Here is a 22,035-nt window from a genome sequence, read left to right as displayed (position 1 = left end):
TATCTTCTATCTTCTGTCTATCTCTACTTCTATCTCTATCTATCTATCTCTTCTTCTACTCTCTCTCTCTCTCTCTCTCTCTCTCTCTCTCTCTCTCTCTCTCTCTCTCTCTCTCTCTCTCTCTCTCTCTCTCTCTCTCTCTCTCTCTTTCTCAATGAAATCTGATGATATTATCTCATGCTATCTTTGTAAAATATAAATATATTTGCTTTGAAAATTTGTTTTCAAGGTATTCAGGGTTTTTTTTAATTTCTTTTTTTTTTTTCTAACCAAGTTTTATTTGAATTGTTATATTTATATCAGGTTTTTGATGACACCTTAAACAATGGTCTAGACTTGTCCAAGACTTTGTATAATAATCCACAAGTCAAGTTCTCTATATCACAAAGTATCCGGTGAGTTGACAGAGGGATCCATAGATCTCTAATTTATCCTAAATTATGTAGTGTTAACGGATTTTTACAATTGTACGCTACCTTTTGGACAGGATATTATCTGCTACAAAATACTTTTCATTTTTTTTTTTTTACAGACTGAGGTATCCAATCAATCATTGTATATTTATTTTATTTTATTTTTTTCACTTAAAATTGATATTTATATTGTAAAGTGCCCAGAGCTTGTGTTTTACACGAGAATGATACTATATAAATTGTATTTTAAATATATTAATATATTTATTATTATTATTATTATTGTTATTATATTTGTGTGTGTGTGTGTTGTGGTTGGGTGGGGGGGGGGGGGGGGGGGTGTGAAAGGGGTCAAAAAGTAATCCTCATGGAATCTATTGATCAAACTATTAGAAATCTCACAGAGCGATAGCATGTAACGTAGATTTAGATCATTTCAGATGTTTAATCAATATATGAAACCGTTTAAACTCTGACATCAAGATTTTATTTCAGTAATTATTTTTTTTAAAAAAAGGAAGACATGAAAGTTTTAGTAAAAGAAAGAGAATAGAAACATTGTTTATGTTTTTTGTTTTTTTTTAAGATTAGGAATCATATTTTGTAAACTGAAAATTTAATTGATTTTATATGCCTTTTAAAATTAACTTTATATATTTATTTAATTATTTATTTATTTATTTATTTATTTCAATTCAGAGCTTGCTTTGGATTAAGATCTTTGTTCTTATCCCATGTTTAGGCCTGGTGGGTTTATTAAAGTATCTTCACCCTTGAATCATATACCTATGATGTTCGCATGGGTGTACGATCCGATAGTGATGTCGTTTCTTCTTCTCTTTACTAGCCTATCCTACTTCTTTGGTTTGTGATTGTATTTTTGACAGGGGATATTTTTTTTCTGTAAATCTTCTGCCTGTTTGCTCTTGGTTATTTATAATTTAGCTTATGATATCTTTAGGTTATGATTTTGATTTACATTTGTACTATTTTTGTTAGATTGCTTGTTTTTTTGTTTCAGCGGTCTCTCATATAACCCCAATTGTGTTGGAAGAGACCTAAAGCAACAAACAAACAAAAAAAAAGTATCTTCGAAAGCATTTCTTAAAAGTTAGAAATTACATCTTTTTAATTTATTATTATTTGTTATCTTTGATAAATTTGATTTTTTCTTCTTGATTGAATTGTGTGTTTCTTGTTGGTGAAAAGGGGATTAATTGTATTTCCTTTTGTCACAAAAAATGAAAACATTTGCCCATACGGAAAAAGCAATTTCCTTGCATATATCTTTAATGGAAAATCCTTCTCACATGTTTACTTTGTCTTTACTTATTTTTTGTTACTTTTCGAAAAATAAAAAATTATTTCAGAGATTGTCAAGAAAACAAGGCTTTATACTCTGCTTTTCTCATGGAGAACATTGTGAACTGGGATGAAACCATAAATATTACGGTAAACTGATTTTTAATTCCTTACAATTTTAAATCGTCTTTTTCTCTCTGTATATTTCATTTCTTCAAGTTTTCTTTATTTTGTTAATTTACGTAATCATTGTATAATAACTGCAACAATTCTGATTTTTATAAATGACTTATGTTAATAGGGAGGCAGGTGATCGCTTAACTATAAAATATACTTTTCAAATGGCAAAGAATTAAGTAAGTGAGCTCAAATAGTTGTCCATTGTGAGCTATCATACACTCTGAATAATTCATAGATTTGGTAAATATGAATAAAAGGCACCACATCATCTTTACTGGAACATTCTAAAGCTCTCGCTCTTTGTCTTCATTTTTAAATTGCCGTATGTGACCTACCATCTCAAACTGTTATTTTGTCCAGGTGAATAGAACAGTTAGAGGTAAAATTTACAAATAAAATGATGGGAAATAGGTTCCTCTAGTGTTTGACAATGCAAGAAATAGTAATTATTCTCCAGTATAATGAACAGAAATTTCATATTTGTGGGTATAAATTCAATTTCTAGTACCAAGCTCATCCAGACATGCTGGGTGGGGTTTTCTGACCTCCCATAGTGGGCAGGGAGGTACTTACTGTATCTTCTATCCCTCTATATCTGTTTTCCAACATGCTTTCTGTTTTTGTCTTAGAATGAGATTACTTGGTTTTGTCCCAGCCGTCGCCGGATACCCTGGCTGGGAGAGAAACAGTCAAATGCATAATTATAGTTTTGGGAGATGATGTTTTTTGTCTTGTAAATCATCTGATGGTGTGCTCTGGGAATCGACTTCTGTTCCCCATTTGAACCAATTTCCCTTTATCTAACTTTATCTTGGCTGATTTAATTTTTAATTCTAGAAACTTACTGGTGCTGCCACAAAAATGCTCCAATGATAAGTCATTTGAAAAAAACTAAGGTTATCTCTTGAAATAGCAGAAATAGTTTCTCAAAAGTTTTAAAAGCGTGAAGACAGATAATCAACTTTGCCCACACTTTTTCAACCCTTTAAAAAGCTATAATTATTATAATGTTGATGCTAGATCATCAGTTTTTAGTTTATTTTTTATTTTTTTTTAAACCCAGAGTGTAGATGTTCAATAGTTCCCTGATGTATGAAGGGTCACCGCAATTTGTGCATATTTTATAAATAATTCTTTTTTTTTCTTTTTTTTTTCTACTGGCAACCAGTGCAATTGGTGAAGGAGAGATTGTGGAGATGTAATTTTATATTTCATAAAGAAAACCTAGCATCATTGTTTTGGGAACTCCTAATTTGTTCTTTAGATTTTAAACTTTTTTTAAAGGCTTTTAACTCAGAAGGCAATATTGATAACATTTCCACAAAGAGTAATATCAGATGTAACAACTTTTCAGTGATGGTTGGTGTTTAGAGAGAAGGATCTTTATAAGAGAAACCCTTTTCATTTTTTGTGGCTCATCATTTTTTTTTTTAATGAATTAAATTTGTTTACAATGCAATGTTACATATATTTCATTCCTCCCCCCCCCCCACCCTTATTTCTATTGAACAACAGTTATTGAAAGATGAACTTGATGAACTTCAAAATACCAACTTGAACATTGATGACATAACAATCATAGGACCTGAGTTAAATAAAGAGCTTGAAGACTTTGCAAAAGCAGGCATTCAAAATATTAGCTACACCAAATATTTTAATGAGGTAAGTAGTCCTATTATAATTTATTTCTTTTTGGTCTCGATATTTTATTTGGTCAGACCAAGTTATTATGAAACCAGTTGATTTGATCATGTTTTAAGACATATTATAACATCCCTTATGTAGTCTCTAATAGGAATAAACTTGTCGATGTATTTGTGTTATTGACTTAAATAATTTATATCAAAGTTGAAGGTAAGCGGCCATTTATAGAAAAATTAATGACAGCTGACCTTCATCTTTTAAAAATATTTGTCCATGCTCTGGAATGAACTGAACTTGTCTTGAATTTGGACATCATTACTCATAACGTCATTTAAATAATAGAAACAAAGGGGAGTAATACACAAAAATGTGATGCTTTTTTTTTTAGACGCTTTGCATTAAAACTAAAATTTACTGCTATTCTGGTCCTATGTTAAGATTCTATTTATTATTTTAATATTTTTATAGGAAACTGTACAGCTGAGGAGTTATAATAATGCAGTTTTTTATCTATATTGTATATTTCATAACCTTGGAGAGAGCCTTCCCAAGGCCGGGCTTCCCCTCATTCCGAAAATCCAATAAACGTCAAAAGCTCTTTAATAATTCTGAAGCAATCTATTTTGTTTGCTGTGCAAGACTACATAATTTAATTGCCACTTTAAGTGTCCAGATGATAATTTACAGCAATTACGTGTTAGATATGTTGAGAGTAAGGTTGATAGTCATATCCCAATGGACACCAATACTTTACTCTTCAAGCCCATTGGCTCAGTTTCTCAATGTCACATCGTGAACTAACGTAGACGGATAAAAGACATGACATTGTTTGAGAAAGAAGGTAATACTGCTGAAACACCTACTTCAAACACATACAATCCAGACATACTGCACGGTTTTCATGCCTTAGAATTGAATCAATGGAACACTCAACAAAATCATGTGAGACTATTGGCCATTTACAAATTTCCAGCAAAACAAATACAATGTTTTTTAAAAACTAGAACATCACAACTATATTGACACACAGAGTTAGTGTATGTACCATACATACACAAGTACATCCTAATGTAGTAGTGACAGTAGCACACATACACAAGTACATCCTAATGTAGTAGTGACAGTAGCACACATACACAAGTACGCCCTAATTTAGTAGTGACAATAGCACACATACACACGTACATCCTAATGTAGTAGTGACAGTAGCACACATACACACGTCATCCTAATGTAGTAGTGACAGTAGCACACATACACACGTACATCCTAATGTAGTAGTGACAGTAGCACACATACACACATACATCCTAATGTAGTAGTGACAGTAGCACACATACACACGTACATCCTAATGTTGTAGTGACAGTAGCACACATACACACGTACATCCTAATGTAGTAGTGACAGTAGCACACATACACACATACATCCTAATGTAGTTGTGACAGTGATAAATGTCCTCATTGTTATTTATTTGTGACTTTGATGAAACCCTCCCTGATGACACTTATCTAAACAAATCTGGTCAATAATCACCGATTGCATTCGATTTGTTGACATTACAGAATGATTCTCATTGTAAAGAAGATTCTAATTGGGTTCACTTTTGAGACGTTTGAGTATGGGAAGGGCTTAGGGCTTCACCTGTAATCATCTTACAACTATCATGCATCACTTTGATGGAGTTGAGGTTTTAACTTCAAACAGACAGCAGATGAAGCAATGATTCATTACAGTTTTCTTCAATACAGATGAATGATTTTAAAATAACCCCTTTCCATTGGCAGTCTTGAGCTTGAAATCAGTTGATTTATGCTTTTGACAACTTAGAAGGGATTGTTTCTGGGTTTGTTTTATTTTTAATTGAATCCCTTTTTCATGGTGATCACTCCTCTAAGACAAACACATAAGCTCATTATCATGGGTAGTGTCGATTGACGTTCTACTGTGTATGTTGTGAAGATGATGGCATTAGATCGCTAAAATGAAGAAGAATTAAGATAAAAGCTGAAATGCTGTTAAAGATGTTGAAAGTCATTATTGCCATAACAGACCTCAGCTCTCAGGTAACTTTCTGGTTTGATTATAAGATGACTGTACAACCACATTTAATTATTAACTTACAATAATATTAATAATTAATAATAATAATAATAATAATAATAATAATAATAATAATAATAATGATAATAGTAATAATAATAATGATACCAATAATATTAATAATAATAATTATTATTTGATAATAAATTATGATGATGATGATGATGAAAATTGTTGATGTCAATGTGATATTTCTGTTAGGCCCTGAGCGATATCCTTTACTTAATTAATAGGATTAGGAATGATTGATAGTCATTTATGAAATGGACGAGGTTCCCATTCTACATTCTGTTACTTTATTTTCCCATACAGTTTAATAGGGTGGGTTCAGCATGTTTTCTTGTTTGTTTAGGACTTTTTTTTTGGAATAAATTTTAGATTTCTTAAATTGTTTTTTTTTTATTTCTCTCAACATTTCTTGTCTTTTTTTTTCTTCTTCTTTTTGTTTGAATACTTGAAATATGTCTTGATTAATTTGTAATTGATGAACGTTTACATTCTTTTTCTTCTGTTGTGTTCTTTGTGTCGGCTTGTATGAAGTAGAATTGGTATAAATGACTGAAGTAGTTGCTTGGTTTGGTCTTGTATGTGCATGATTTATGGGCTATCCATTGTCCAAAGAATATTGTTTTCATATTGGATTACTAATGAGAGCAGTAACATGGTCGAAATGAGCGCTTTGAGGTTTTGACGAAAGGCTCTATAGAAATATGATTATTATTATTATTATATACAGAATTACAATTTTGTAAAGATGGAAAGCCAGAGATAGTATGTAGAAAAAGGTAGTTTCGGTAACTACTAGCTTGAATGGCTTCTCAAAGTGTGGAAAAAGAATGGACAAAGTATCAACTTTCTAAATTTGATTATAATCAACTATGGCAGTATAAAAACTTTAAAAAATGTGGCCAGAGAATTTGTCTTTCAAATAATGATCAATTAATAATGGTCCTCATCTTGCCAAATAGTCTCAAAGTTTTTGAAAATATGAGGTTCTTCTTAATCAATTGATATTTGAAGGACACGTTTTTCCTTGCCTGTCCAAGGCTCTTAGTCTAGATTTTATTATATAATAGTCCTAATACACTGCTGTTTTGCGTCATGATGCTATTGGTGTCCCGTTTTAGCTCTTTGAAAAATTGGCTGCTATGCAATCTGAATTATTGTTACTATGTCCATTTTTGATTTTTTTTGGAGGGTTATCAAAGTGAATGACACGTATAAAGTTTATTATCATTTTTGAATATTGTAAATTATGTCTTCAAAATTTAATTGATTAGATTTTTAGTGATTTATGTATACCAAGGATGTTGTTAAAAGTGTGCCAGTATTCCTGGTGTGGGTTTTTAATTCTAGTTTATTTTTAAAGTCTGTATTGATGATATTTTACAGATATGGAGTATATATACCTTATGTTTAGGTTTTTTTTGTTTTGTTTTGTTTGTTTTTTTTGGGAGGGGGGGGGGGGGGGGGGGGGTTTAAGGAAATAATCTAAGCAAGTTAGAGACCCATTTTATGCATTGAAAAAAATTATCTAGAAATTTTGCCAACATTAAAATGAAATGATGATTTTTAAGAAATTAAAGTCACTCAGGTAATTCAGATGACAATACTTATAATTTTACGTTTAAGATCAAATGGTTTTTTTTTTAGATATGGAGTAGGAGATGGGGGCAGCATATAAAACAGTGGTAAATCAATGAGCATTTTTAAAATTTCAAAATAATGGAGAACGTATTATGTTGAGTACCACACGACTTTCATTATTTTATTGGATAAAAGGTTTTCATTTGAAAATTTTTTTTATGGATTTTCAAACCATGGAACGTAAACTTAGACCAAGACTAATTTATAACTCGAAACACAACAGGAATTTCTTTAAGGTATGAAAATACCAGAAAATCAATATCAATTTCAGTCATACGAAATACAAATTAGACACTGGGATGTAAAGCATGGAGTTTGTCTTTGTTTATTGTTGAAAGTCATTCTACATTTCGCTCTTTGCTGTTTGGGACTATGTTACCGGCTAGTTATTATCAGATCTACCTCTTTTATTAACTAGGTTCAAATGTACGATATATTTGTTAAATTTTGATTTTTAAATTTTTTTTTGGTAAATTTAGTTTTTTTTTACAACCCACGAGTAAAGGGACAAAACTGTTTTTGTTTCAATAAATTGGGTCTGCTTATCTCAATTGGTAGAACTTATTATAAGCAAAGGGACTTACTAGTATTGATCCTGGATGCTGTCAATGTTTGTTTTTTTTCTAACCCCAATAGTGTTAAGGTAGCTGGGTCTGTTAGATCTGTTAGGATAGTACTTTGCATTTCACTAGCATCATATCCATAAGGTAGCAAACATTTGCTACGGATCGTTTGACTCCACAGAAAATAGAAACATTAAGGGTCTATGGGCCTTTCTGCTCTGAAGATCTTAAGATCATCTTAAGATGATGTATTTTTTATGTCTATATTATTATCATTTTGAAAGAATTGAAATGCAGGTTTTATCAGAAGAAAGCATCGATTAAATCTTTTTAAAAAATGTTAAGACTTCTTTTGGCAGACGGATAAACTATACAATGTAAATAGACAGATAATTGTTTGAAAAATGAACAAGTTAATTAAAATAAATATTTTAAAAAGCAGACTTTAATCTGCAAGAAAAATTCTTGTTATATGCTAATAGTAGAATCTGAATTCATCAAATCTTAATTCATCACTCTATTATCACTTTAAAGTAACCCCCCTCCCCCTCTCTCTCTCTTTCTCTTTTTTTTTTGTTATATAAATTCAATACTAAAACAATTTCATGTGGTATACGATTTTATTACATGATGCATGTTTGATTGTCGATGAGTTGTTTATTTTTCATGTTATTTATTTTTTTCTTCTTTATTCGTGCTTTGAAATGAGTGAGGAACATTTGAAATAATGTGATTTGTAAGACAAAACGTTAATACAGCATGTATGTGTTTCTTTTGTGTGTCTTTGTGTAATTTTCATCAGTAAGTGCAGAGCTGCCAACTGTTAGCCAAAAAGGCGTATTTTTACACTGTTAAAATCAAATTACACTTTTATGTTTTTTTGTTCCACATTACATTTTTTTTGTCTTCACCAAGGTCATGTGGGTGATTTAATTTAAGCAATTTTTCCTTCATGCGGAATACCGTTCATTGAAAAGCTGCATTTTCATCATCCACTTCCAGCTTATCTTGTTTTCTGAATCTAAACCAGAAGCTTTATTAGACATAATTGACTTACTTATTCCTCTTGGCTCCTGGCGACGCATAGGGCCTCAACAGCACTCTTCCATCTTCCATCCTTGGCACAGATCTTTGCCTCACTCTAGGTAAGATTGGAGATGCACAAATCTTGGTGAAGGCTTCTCCTCCAAGTCTGTTATTGGATGACCCCATTTTTTTCTTGCCCTGCGGGTTCCATTCAAGAGCCTGCTTGTTTATATTACAGGGCTCCTTCCAACCCATCGCCACTTTCTGCACCCGACCTGGACCTCCATTTGGTCTTGGTTTGTTCTTGTCCAAATGTCAGTGTTGGCACTTTGTCAAATCATTTCAACTTGAGGATTTGTCGAAGACAGTGATTGACAAAAGTTTGTATCTTGGCTGATGTGGTCAAGGTTGTTCACCATAGAGCAGGACTGATTTAACCTTAGTGTTAAATATTTTAAGCTTGGTGTTTGTGGATATGCTGGAAGCTTTCCATATTGGTCTCAATATTGCAAAGGCCTGGCATGCTTTCTTGATTCTAGCAATGATGTCTTCATCAGTTCCACCTGACTGAGTGATTTTGCTGCCAAGGTATGTAAATTATCTGACATCTATTGATGTACCAGAGATGGCGATTTGGTATTTTTGTTTGGCAGTTATGTGCAGTAGTTTTGTCTTCTCTTCTCTAATCTTGAGAACAACTCGCTGAGCTGTTTCTTCCAGGGCCGTGACTTTGTTCCATGTCTTGTATGTGGTGTGAGAGGAGGGCTAGGTCATCTGCAAATTCAAGGTCTTCAAGTCTTTTTGAAAATGTCCATTGAATTCCACTGTTGAAATTGCCTTGTCACCCAGTCCAATACCACAAGAAATAAAAGTAGGGATAGCAAACAGACTTGCCGAACTCCTGAGGTAATATCAGAATTAGCCTTTACCAAATTTATTATGGAGAGGAATCTTTCAATAGCGATTGAAGATGATTGTGGTGATATTTGTATATTGATAATGCCTTTGTTTTGAACAATTACACCTTTTCCTTCAAAATTACACCTATTCTTCAGTTCGGGTTGACAGCTCTGTGTAAGTGTGTTTGTGTATGTGTGTGTGCATGTGTGTGAGTGCGTGTTTGGGTGTATGTGTGTGTGTGTGTGTGTGTGTTCATGTGTGGTATGACATAGTATTTCAATGTGTTGAAACTGGCTTGAAGTAAATGTTTTTTTTAATAGATTTAATCTGAATGTGATACATTGTGATATTTGAAATTTGGCATTCTAATGGCTCGGCAGATTGGCTTCGAAATCATAACTTCTTTGATTCATATCTAATTGATAGCTGATCTCACTAAGAGAACATTAACAGTATTGCGACTAGGATTTTTTTTTTGAAGCAATCGAATTGAGTGGAAATATGATATGAATATATGGAACATTTCCTCGGGATTTAATCATGATTTATTAATAACAATAATATTTTATATCAGCAGTTTTTGTAGAGCTAAATTTAAATTTCCCAGTTATGAATCTAGATATTATTGTTGATTTTCATTCTCATATAAATGCTTACATTCACACTTTATTTTGTTGTTTTAATCACTGAAATGAATGGGGAAAAAAATCAAACCTAAAATAAACCCAGGCTCAAATAGTTTTAAAATTCCTATTAAATTCCTTTGATATATTGCATATCAATTTTGAAAAAAAAATGTTGAGTAAATCTTTTTTCCCCCAGAATCATAGGTTTTTTAAAGTGGAAAAATGTATTCATTGAAATGGGTTCATGTTAAAATCTAAAAAGCTGTAGGCCTGTGGAAGCCGTGTGTGCAGTCAGTATATCGGAGTGTATCAGCATCATATAAAAATTATCAATATATGACAGGTGGAATTAACCAATATTTATTATGCTTTATTTTGGCTGGCAAATAGGTTTTTTTTTTAGTAGAGTTCTAAAACATGATATGTAATATTACAAATCTGCAATAAACCTAAGCAAATACTTTCTTTCTTTCTTCTCTTAATTTGCAAATCACCTCTGGTGTATTGTCGCAAATGTAGTAGGCGTCTTGATAAGATAAGATAAGATATACTTAATTGATCCTTGTGTGGAAATTATATAATTTTACACTTAAGGATGTATTTAAGTGCTATAGTAGTGAATTAGCCTATATCTAAACTGTTCCGTGGTGATTGAATTTACAAGAATAGGTGGTAGGTTATTCCACAAGCGAATACTTTTCCATTGAAATGCATGACTATTGTGAACATGCAAGCGTTAGAGATGGAACATTTCACAAGGTAGGAGCCAGTTTTGCATCCACGGAATATTTAATCTGAATTCTCATCTCATGATTGGAAACTTCAGTTCAGTATTAGGAATTTAATTGAAACAGTGAGTCGTGATTCTAGATCTGTAATAATATGAGAAGGAATACTGGATGGCAAACTGGCAGTATCTAATAGACATTTAATACTCGTCATCTCAAAATAATTTAACTTTGAATAAATCTTATCTAGTTTCCAAATATATACAATGGTCATCGCTTCATCATCATCTTCTTCTTCTTCTTCTTCTTCTTCTTCTTCTTCTTCTTCTTCTTCTTCTTCTTCTTCTTCTTCTTCTTCTTCTTCTTCTTCTTCTTCTTCTTCTTCTTCTTCTTCTTCTTCGTCTTCGTCTTCGTCTTCGTCTTCGTCTTCTTATTCTTCTTCTCATTTTACTGTGAAATTTTTAAAAAGCCAGATATTTGCAGATCAAATCATAGTCTAACTTTTGTTCATCTCTGTAGAGAATTAGAAACTCAAGGGATAAGTATATGGCCAAGACATAGTAAAACGAGCTATTTTATATTTCGAAGTCCCAGCGCTTTGTACTTGAGAAGGTTACCCAAGACAAAAGATCGTGAATGAATAAGCTTTTTATTATTTTTTAAATCATAGATTTATTTTGTCACAATCTGGGTGCTAAATGGAGTTGATGCTGAGGTTAAAGGTCCACAATCTAAATGTGAACTCTCAAACGTGTACTTTTGATTTTTTTTGTTAAATTCAGAAATATTATAACATTTTTTTCTTCCATTTTCTTCTTTTGTTTCTTTTCTTTTTCTCTCTATCTATCTGGGTTTTTTTTGTTGTTGTTGTTTTTTTTTTGTTGTTATGATTTTTATATTTTAGAATTGGTCTGAAAGAGGGAAACTAAAGATTGTATTCATTAGATTTGATATAATGACTGATTTTATTTATTCTTACTGAGCTAAATATTTTATTTTCAATTATATCATAACCATTGTCTCCTCCATTCCACAGTTGAATAAGAGCTTGACCAAAGTGGAGGTAGCTGATTTATATCTCACCGTTAAAGGATTTGCAGACGCAACGGTTAGTTTAATTCTTGTGCCTCAGTAGTTGTTTTGAGGGTGCTGTTATTTGTTTACATCTTTCATTTTTAATGTTAAAAATAATAATTTAAAAATAAAAAAATAAAAAAATAAATAAAATATAATATTAATAATATAATAATATAATAATATATAATAATAATAATAATAATAATAATAATAATAATAATAATAATATAATAATAATAAATGATAATAATATGATAATAATAATAATAATAATAATAATAATAATAATAATAATAATAATAATAATAATAATAATAATAATAATAATAATAATAATAATAATAATAATAATTATAGATGACATTTGTATAGCCCATTTTCAAAATTATATAATGCTCAATGCACTTTACACTGGTTTTTAAAAAAAAAATGCATTTCTTGTGACACAACCCATGGCCCCCTCCCCAACACACATACACATACAGACACGCAGACACACAATTGAATATTCACACATAGGGTTATAACCATACAGTTTGTCTCAGATTAAAAATAGGCAGATGTGAAATGAAATGAATTATTTTCGATTTAAAACAATTTGTTGTTTTTTTTTGTTGTTGTTTGTTTTTTACTTTTTTTTTTCAAACCTCAAAGTGAAAGTCATCCAACGTTTGCCATCATTTTGCCAATTAATTTTTTTCTTTTTCTTATATCTACATACACACTAAACATAGGCATATACAAAAAAAATAATAATTAAAGTTAAAGTTATATATCCTGTTGGGAACAGGAAGTTAAAAAGTGAAACAGATTTGAAGCTGGGGGATGCCTCCATTCAAATTGTTGACAAAGTGAAAAACCTTGGCACATTCTTTGACTCTGGACTGTCATGGAGCATCAGGTTAATAATTTGGTTAGATCTCTCTTTTTTCCAACTAAAAAAGATTGCTTCCATTAGACGGTTCATTTCTGAGGATGTGACCAAGCACCTGGTTGTGTCCCTCATACTATCGAAATGGGATTATTGTAATGCTCTGTTGTTTGGCGTTTCGCAATATAATCTGCGACGTCTTCAGATTGTCCAAAGCAGCGCTGCCATTCAAAGTTTGTGTTTTAGTGTATCGCTATCTTGAATATACTGCCCCTTCCTACATTTTGGAACTAATTGAAAGATATTCAAAACCCCTTACGTTCGGCCAGTGATTCCACCAAACTAGTTGTCCCTCGAATACGGAAAAATGCTGGAATGAGATCCTTTTCTCATTTCGGACCCTCTGTTTGGAACGCCTTACCACAGAGCATTCGTGAGAAAGAATATTTGTCTATTTTTAAACGTTCGCTTAAAACATATCTGTTTCGTCTTTAGTAGATGGTATGAGAAGCAAGATAGGTCCTCTGGTTTGTGTTGTGTGTTATGTGTGTGTATGTGTATGCTTGTGTGTGTGAATGAGTATGTTTCAGCCAAAGTAATTTGTAATTTAAGCGCTTAGAGTCTGGTGTCTGGGAGTCATAGCGCTATATACGTTTTCAGCATTATTATTATTATTATTATTATTATTATTATTATTATTATTATTATTATTATTATTATTATTATTATTATATTATTATTATATTATTATTATATTATTATTATTATTATATATATAAATAGATAAATACAAATATAGATAGATAAATAAATAAAAAATAAAACTAAATAAATAAATAGATAAAGAAAGAAGGGAAAAAAATGAAAGATAAGATAATTTAAGACATATTTGAATAAATAAATATGAATAAAAAGTTATCAATAAAACATAAAATAAATATATTGTTGAATATAAAAATTCATAAACAAGTGGCCTCTGCAATTTCCAACTGAAACAAGCTTCTGTCCTGCGCCGTCCTTCCACATTCAGCCACTAGCTTATTCATCCATTTGCTGATGTCTTATGACCTTCTTCTTCTTGGTCTCACTCTCCTTCTTTTATCCTCCACAATACTCTGTAGAAATTTTTTTCAAGGGTTTCATGTCTCTTGTGTGTTCAAAAGAAAAGCTAGTTTTAAGTTACTGTATCATCTTGATGAGATATGGCTCTCTAATGCCCAGGGACTCTTTCAAATTTGAGTTAGTTTCCTTTGCTGTCCAGGGAATGTGGAGAATTTTCTGGTAGCATTTCACTTCAAACGCATTGATTTTCTCATCTTTTTTTGTGATTCTCCATGATTCACAACCATATAATGCTGTTGAAAATTTGCATGTTCTTAACATTTTCATTTTCAGTTGGATGCCTTCACTTTTCGATAATGCAGACATTTGCTTTATTTTGTTGGATAAAGCACCTGTTTTATTGTTTTTTATTTTTTAAAACTTTTTATTTTCAAATTTTAGACTGATCCGACGGCAAAAGAGAAACTGCAGCAACAAGCAGACAGACTCCAATACCTGAGAGATAATACAATACCCGAGCTGAAGAGAAATGTGGTCTGTATTAAAAAGAGTAGTTGTTATGAACTGTGTATAAGAATATAGAAGCTATTTTACTTATATTTAACTTGTGAAATTGGCTTTCTTTAAAAAAAAAAAAATTCCCTTTATTCATCCCATAGGGGAAATTTGTCTCTATTCCAAGGGAAGACTGGAATATCCCAGGCCGCGAGCTGTGGGCCTCAGTGCAGCATTGCAAATTGAGCTAGGGTGACTTGCTCAATGCCACAGCTCAGCGGGTATTCGAACTCTTTATTATTATTATAATTATTATTTGATATAGCGCCAATATCCACAAATAGTGCTCAGAGGTGCTTTACAATAGTTTTTTTAGCATCACACATGGCTCATTCATTCGGCTACAAAATCACTACAACAGTCTTGTTCGAAATTCACATTAAATCACAATAAGCAGAATGAAAAGGATCGGTTTTTGAATGCCGTTTGAAGACTGGTAGACTTTCATATTGTCGGGTTTTAGATGGTAAAGGATTCCATACGATTGAAGCCAGCCGAAAATGCAAAACCACGCTCAGCAAACTTTGTTCTTGTGATGTTTTTCTCCATTAGAGAAGAACTCTTGTGCCTTTTGGGTACAATGCAAAGAGCTTACTGCTGAGCCACGCTGACCCATTCTTCAGGCATATCTATGTAATCCATGAAGAAAATTAAACATTTTATTAAACAAATGACTTTCACCTGTAATCACCCATGTTGTCCAAGCAAATAAATTTTAAGTTGATAATATTGCTGGATCGTCAAATGGGACTTAAAACCCATGTCTTCTGAATTGCTATACAATCCCTTATTATGGTGATTTTCAGTTTGGATGGTTGATGGGATTATTTGTGAATCTCTGTCATGTCTTCCCCTTTCCATTTTACTTTTTGTACTTGTAATGTATGAGACACTTTGGGTTTTGACCTGGCCCTAGATTAATTCCTTTACCATGAAACTGGCAACCAGTTTTGAGTGTGCATAAATAAATAAAAAAGAATTCATTGAGTGATTACATTTTCGTATGTCACTGCTCATAATAAGTAAGTATTAGAAACAATCAAAGTGTTTCTTGTTGGTGGGTGTCCCGATTGAACATTGACTCTAAGGATTTTACTGTGGTCACAAGGGTAGATTGCTGATGGGATTTACCTTTGTTCTCGTCTTGATATACAAAGTAAGTAGGTAAACATGAAAGTGTAGAATAAAAATTTTAAAAAGAATACTTTGCTTTATTTACTCCTCAGACACAGTTGAACAACACCATCACGGAATTAGAGGCTGGAAGTGATATACCTGTAAGAAGCAATGCAGAGAAAAAAAGTGTCTTTTGACTGACAGTTTTTTATTTTGTTGTCGTACTTTTTGTTTTTGTTTGTCTTTTTTTTGGTTTAATTTTTTTTAGTTTTTTAAAAATGTTTTTTAATATTGTTTTTTATTTTTGTTCTTGTTTTTTTATTTTGTTTTGTTTTGTTTTGTTTTCAAACTTAACACCTTTTCTGTGTTGTTTTCCAGACAACAAATGCTAACTTGTAAAATTGTAATGAATCTCTTGTGATCCAGGTTAACATTTGACAATTAAATAGTTTTAATTGCCACTCCACTACTTAATATATAAACTCTCATTGATCTAGCACAGGTAGTTTTTATTTCAATCGTAATAAAACTGACTTTGTCCTGTAAGAAAGGATTTTTATAAATTGGAGATAACTTTTGCGTAAATCATTTTTAATATTTTATAATAATATCCTTTTAAACTGCACAATAGTATCTGTTTCCTTTTCTTCTTTCCTCTCACCATGTTTTGATCTTAACTCAACCTCAATTCTCACTAGTATTATTGCCATTAAAAATTAATTTTTAAAACTTGAGCTTTTATTATAGTGCAAAATCCACTAAATGTGCTGAAAGTGCTTTACAAAGGGTCCCTGACAAACAGCAATACGTAACATATAGAACGAGACATGATGCCTCTTAGGCGATATTACAATTTATTGCGACAGAGACAATGATGTTAACGACCAGGTACTCATTTTACACCTGAGTAAGGGAGAGAATGTGAGTAAAGAGCTTTCTCCAAGGACTCAATTATGCACCGAGCTAGGCTCAAATCCAGGACCTTCAGATCCGGAAACACAATTTCTTTTTGTCACTGAGGCTAGTCAGAAATGATTATTTGACCATAAATCAATGCACATCAATGTTATATGTTATGAACATATCCTAAATTAAAAGTTGGATTGTGATGATACATGAATTCAAATCAACTTAATTTTCATTTTGTTGGTAGTAATTGGTAAACTTCTTGTCAATAACTTTACGGGTTTCTATTTTAATTCATATTTTTACATATTTACTCCACATCATTTGTCAATGTTTACAATGCTTAAATGTGAATAACGTAATTTAGTTAATACAATGATCCTCAAATATTTTATATGAAATTGTATGTGTTTGTTTTGTTTTGTTTTTTCTACCAGAATTCAATCCAGACCTTGATTGATGACTTGAAAAGAAGTGAGACCTATTTCAATGCAAATAAAGATAATCTCATTAAAGAGGTAAGTTAAGCTATGTCTCTTGGCTTCGAAAGGTGGTTATAACAAAACTTGTTGATTTTATCCTTTTTCTAAAAATGGATTTCATGTTTCAGTTACAATATCATACCAAAGTATTTTGATTTTATTCAGGTTCCATTAGTTCAATTGATAGAGTACTCGTTCATAGGTTAATCCCGGGTGCAGAGTTTTGTTTTTTTCTGAACCCCCTATCCACCCAACACTGATTAAGTAGCTTGGTCTGTTAGGTCTGGCAGAAAGTACTTTGCTAGACTATTGTCTTGTCATAAGGGTAACAAGCAATTGCTTTTGTCCATTTCACGCTATAGAAACTTGGATAAACTCAAGCTCTAGGGGTCTAATGGCTCTGAAGGACTACCTTTTCATTCTTATTTTGATTTTACCTTATGCTTCAATGCACTAAAGAAAAAAAAACAAACTAAAAATGACCATGCTCATAATTCTCAGTTCTGCAACTTTGGTCCATAGAAAGTAAACAAGTACAGGTTTCAAAAATGAAACTTAAAAGCTATAGTTATTGGTCTTTCCATGAAGCTTGACCTTGAATATGGAACTATCTGCATGTGTCAGGCAGTAAGCAGGCACAGTCCAGATAACAACCAATGTTCCTATTCTATAACAAAGTGATATAAGAGGATAATAGATAATAGGAAGGGTATGGACCTTGAGGGAACCCACAGGCCCAGAATGGCTATCGTTTCGCAGAATGAATTTGCATTTTATTTATTTCTTCTTTTTTTTAGGTATATCATTTTCTAGTCCTTTTCCTGACCCCCCCCCCCCCCCCCCCCCCCCCCCCACCCAAAAAACCCCCAAAAAACACCAAAAAAAACAAAAAAAAAACAGCTGAGGTTACATGGACTATCTCTTCCTAAGCATAATTTTGTGACAATCATATCACCACCACAACCACCAGCAATACACCATCACATTTGTTTTCTCTGCATTTGTACTACATTTCAAAATGTTGTCACCTACTGAAAACAATCGTTATTGTTATGAATTCAACCAAGTAACGCTCCTAAAAAAACCCCAAATTTTTCATGTTGTAGATGCTTTATATTGACTTTTAGATATGCCATGTAACAAGCTCAAATTATGCCTTATTTCCCGTTTTGTTTTCAAAATGTTCCCTCGGAATGTTTATTTTGCATCGATTTAGAAAATGTATGGAGATGGATTGGGCATGGTCTCAAGCTCCAAGCACTAGAACTCTCGGGTTACTGTTACCTCTGAATCCACGACTCTTGATGTGCATTGATTCTTATGATTTTCTTCATTTAATTTTCAGAAAATTGGTGAAGTGGCTGACAAGATTCTCAGTCAAACAAATTCTTCCATAGATAATTTGATAGACAAGGTCAGTAGACAATTTTGAGCAATTGAGTTGAATATTTGTGTCAGCTTGACTGATGGTAACAATGATGATGGTGAGGATGATAATGATGATGATGATAAGAATATTGAATGATGATGATGATAATACTATTACTGAAGATGACGATGCTAATAATGATGATGATAATAATAATAATAATAATAATTTTTTTAAAAAATGATGATGATGATGATGATGATATGATGATGAATGATGATGATGGTGATCTGATAATGATTATAATAATAATAATAATGATAAAAATAATAATAATGCACAATTCCTTCATAAAGGAGATGCACGATTTGTTATGAAAGCTTTTTGCATTAACTGAAATAAACATTGAGCACCTAGAGATAAAGATAAAGAAATGAGAAAGTGCTCTATCATTTTGAAATTAAGAAAAATACAATTAAAAAGAATTACTCTTAAAAAATCAGTTTACCTTGATTGGGGTTCAAATCCTCTGACATTCTTGATTACTGGTCAGAAGTGCTACCAATACATCACAGAGGTTACTGAATAGTCAGGATGATTGACTTCTTTTATTTTTCGTAAATAATATGCATGTTTCATGTTTAAATATTTGCATCACAAAGAATGGTAATAATACAGGCCTGTAAATTCTCAGACAATTGTCTGAAATCAGAGAATTCAATAGTTTTCTACCATAGACAAAATATATTTTAAGTAATTTTCTCCCACACGAAAAGAAATAATTTTAGAATTTTAAGATACAGAATTGCAAAATTGTTTATGATATACCCAAGCCGTTACACAAACTCTTTTACGTCTTCCACTATATGGCTGTTATAGGATTTCCCTCTTTGCGGTTGTCTTGGTGAAAATTACCCTAGCACTTGTAGTTTTTGTATTTTGCAAAATTTAAATCTCGTTTAAGGGGTTTTGAAATTTCTTAGAAGGAAATGCCAAAGTCCATACATTTGATTTATTATGTCATCTCTAGATTAGCACAGATACTGCCCGGTGCAAGCCTCTCAGTGACAGTCTGTATTCAGTCAGTGATTCTTTCTGTGTTCTTCTGGTAGATCCTGTGGTGAGTATTGATTGGACTGACATTTAGGAAGGTGGTGATGGCAGTGGTGGTGGTGGTGGTGGTGGTGGTGGTGGCGGCGGTGGCAGTGATGATATGATGATGATATGTTGATGATGGTGATGATGATGATGATGATGATGATAATGATTATGATGATTGGGAGTGATACTAATGTTGTTGATATTGTCTTTGTCTGTAGTTTTGTTGTGGCTATTGTTGTTTTTGTTGTTCCCATTGTTGATGATGGTAGTAATACAGACTGGTCTTTTTGACTGAGATGGTGCTATGTCTCTACCTATAGCCAGGTCAGGCAATGAATATGACTTGTGACTACACACATATTCCCTATTGCCCCTGGGCTCAGGGCATTCGCCACTGATTCCTGAACTGTTCATCAGTTGACACCTTTCCCAGAGGACTTCATTTGTGATCATGTTCTCCTACAGTAGACTTGCTAACCAGTATGACATGGCGTTATCACATAATCAATTTTGTCCAAAGTACTCAAATATGAGAAAATTTAGAAGAAAGTAAAAAAATAATTTTAAAAAATGAAATTGAGCAAAAGTGGCCTAATATATTGATAAGGTTAAGTTTTCTTGTTGTTGTTGGGGTTTTTTTTTGGGACAAATACAAGGGCTGATGAATTAATGATGTTTTTTTGACAACATATCAGGTCTTGAGTTGTTAAGTGGTATTCACACCCTCATGTTCTTTGCTCATTCAATTCATTCCTTAAGTCATGACAATTGCTGGCAAACACTGGCAAACACGCTTTATTGCATCAAGCTTCATAAAATGAAAATGTCAATTGTGTTTAAAAATATGAAAAAATATGTTTTATTCTGGGTCAAAATTTGAGAAAAAGCGCTCATGATCATTTTTGTTTGGCATCTTTCCGATCGGATTTAAAGAATTTGTACGAGACAGTAGTTAATGAAGACCACCAGTGACTTTATAGATGACCAAATTTTCAAAATTCTGACCCCAGCAATGGGCCCTTATTGACACACTTTACATGTATTTTCCCACTTGATTCATGTGTAAATGAATAACTAAGTAAAGGCATTTTTAAATGTTTGAAAGAGTGATATGTTAAATGGTAAAAAATGGAAATTTTGTTCATTAGACCTGATTTAGGACTACACTAAGTGGTGTGAAGCATTTGGAGTTTGGTAAAAACTAGAAATGCAATAAAGGAAATTTTGTGTAATATCTACATTTTAAAGGTTATTTTCATGTCATACACATAATAGTATTTCCTATCTGGCAATTGAAAAAATGTAATTTATATTATGTATCACTGTTTTCTTCTAACAAATTCTCTTTATTTTTGTTTATTCATATGAATCAATAACAGAATGGTCTGTGGTTCAGTTTTGGCTGGTGCTTGTTCTTCTTCGTCCTATGCCTCATCTTTGGTGTGTTACTGGCTGGCGAGTATCGACATGAGTACAAATTTGGGAAAGAATTTGATGATCCGTAAGTTTCACCTGCTATCATTTGTAAAGGAAACAAATATGTGTATAGAGTCTTGCTTTTTTTTATAAAACACTTTAAAATATATGGATATTTAAAATCATCCTGACTGGGACTGGGTTAGTTTATTATTAATTAGGAAGATTAGGAGGAGAAGAAGAAGAAGAACAAGAAAAAGAACAAGAGGAAGGAGGAAGAAAAGGCGGGGGGGGGGGGGGGGGGGGGGGGCTGTGCTCTATATCAACACCAAAGAATGCTATATGAAGTCAAGTTAGATTAAAATTAAACCCTTCCAGAACTAGAGTAATTAGATAGTGATATTAAAAGCATTTGTTCATCGATAGTTCAGACTATAAGTAACTTATGTTATTTTGCATCAGATTCTCCAAATCATCTGACAAGATAGAATGACAAGTACTAATTGCCTCAATACTCCTTACATGCTCTTTCGCTTTACTGTTTTGAAATTTAATTTTCAAATCTAACTTTTCAAAATCATAGATTTGATGGAAGAAACCATGACATGATGCCTCTAACAAGGTAGGTATTTATACGGTTAAGTAATTGATTATGTTATTTAAAAAATTTTTTTTTGTTTTTTAATTTGCATTTTCTTACTTTACATTTTTTTTTTTTGCTATTATATCTCATAATCTAATACACAAGTCAAAGCTTTTGTAGTAATTAATTATAATCCCCCTTTTGGCTGAACTGCATGAAGAATGCACTCTGAATAAGTTAACAACATTAGAAATTGTTAGTTGGACAATATTTTTAGACTCGGGAGAAAAATGAACTCCACCTACTTGTATTTGGAGCATGATGAAAACTTTTACAGTTTTGATCAAATAAATAAATGCAAT

General features: G+C 32.1%; 1 protein-coding gene across 1 annotated transcript in view; it reads left to right on the top strand.

Moving 5' to 3' along the window:
* Positions 1-22,035, top strand: part of LOC144972692 (prominin-1-A-like) — a gene marked incomplete in the record, with an annotated part of 94,559 nt that overhangs the window by 54,553 nt on the left and 17,971 nt on the right. The window contains 10 exon segments of the mRNA XM_078914228.1: positions 1,784-1,865; positions 3,411-3,557; positions 12,172-12,243; positions 14,587-14,679; positions 15,927-15,977; positions 17,160-17,240; positions 18,550-18,618; positions 19,604-19,693; positions 21,054-21,175; positions 21,674-21,712. Coding sequence (XP_078770354.1) covers positions 1,784-1,865; positions 3,411-3,557; positions 12,172-12,243; positions 14,587-14,679; positions 15,927-15,977; positions 17,160-17,240; positions 18,550-18,618; positions 19,604-19,693; positions 21,054-21,175; positions 21,674-21,712 — 846 coding nt within the window.

The sequence above is a fragment of the Berghia stephanieae genome, chromosome 5, assembly GCF_034508935.2.
Source record: "Berghia stephanieae isolate SIO BIC M18660-M18661 chromosome 5, UCSD_Bste_1.3, whole genome shotgun sequence".
NCBI lineage: Eukaryota > Metazoa > Mollusca > Gastropoda > Nudibranchia > Aeolidiidae > Berghia > Berghia stephanieae.
This window is presented reverse-complemented; position numbering and strand designations above follow the sequence as displayed.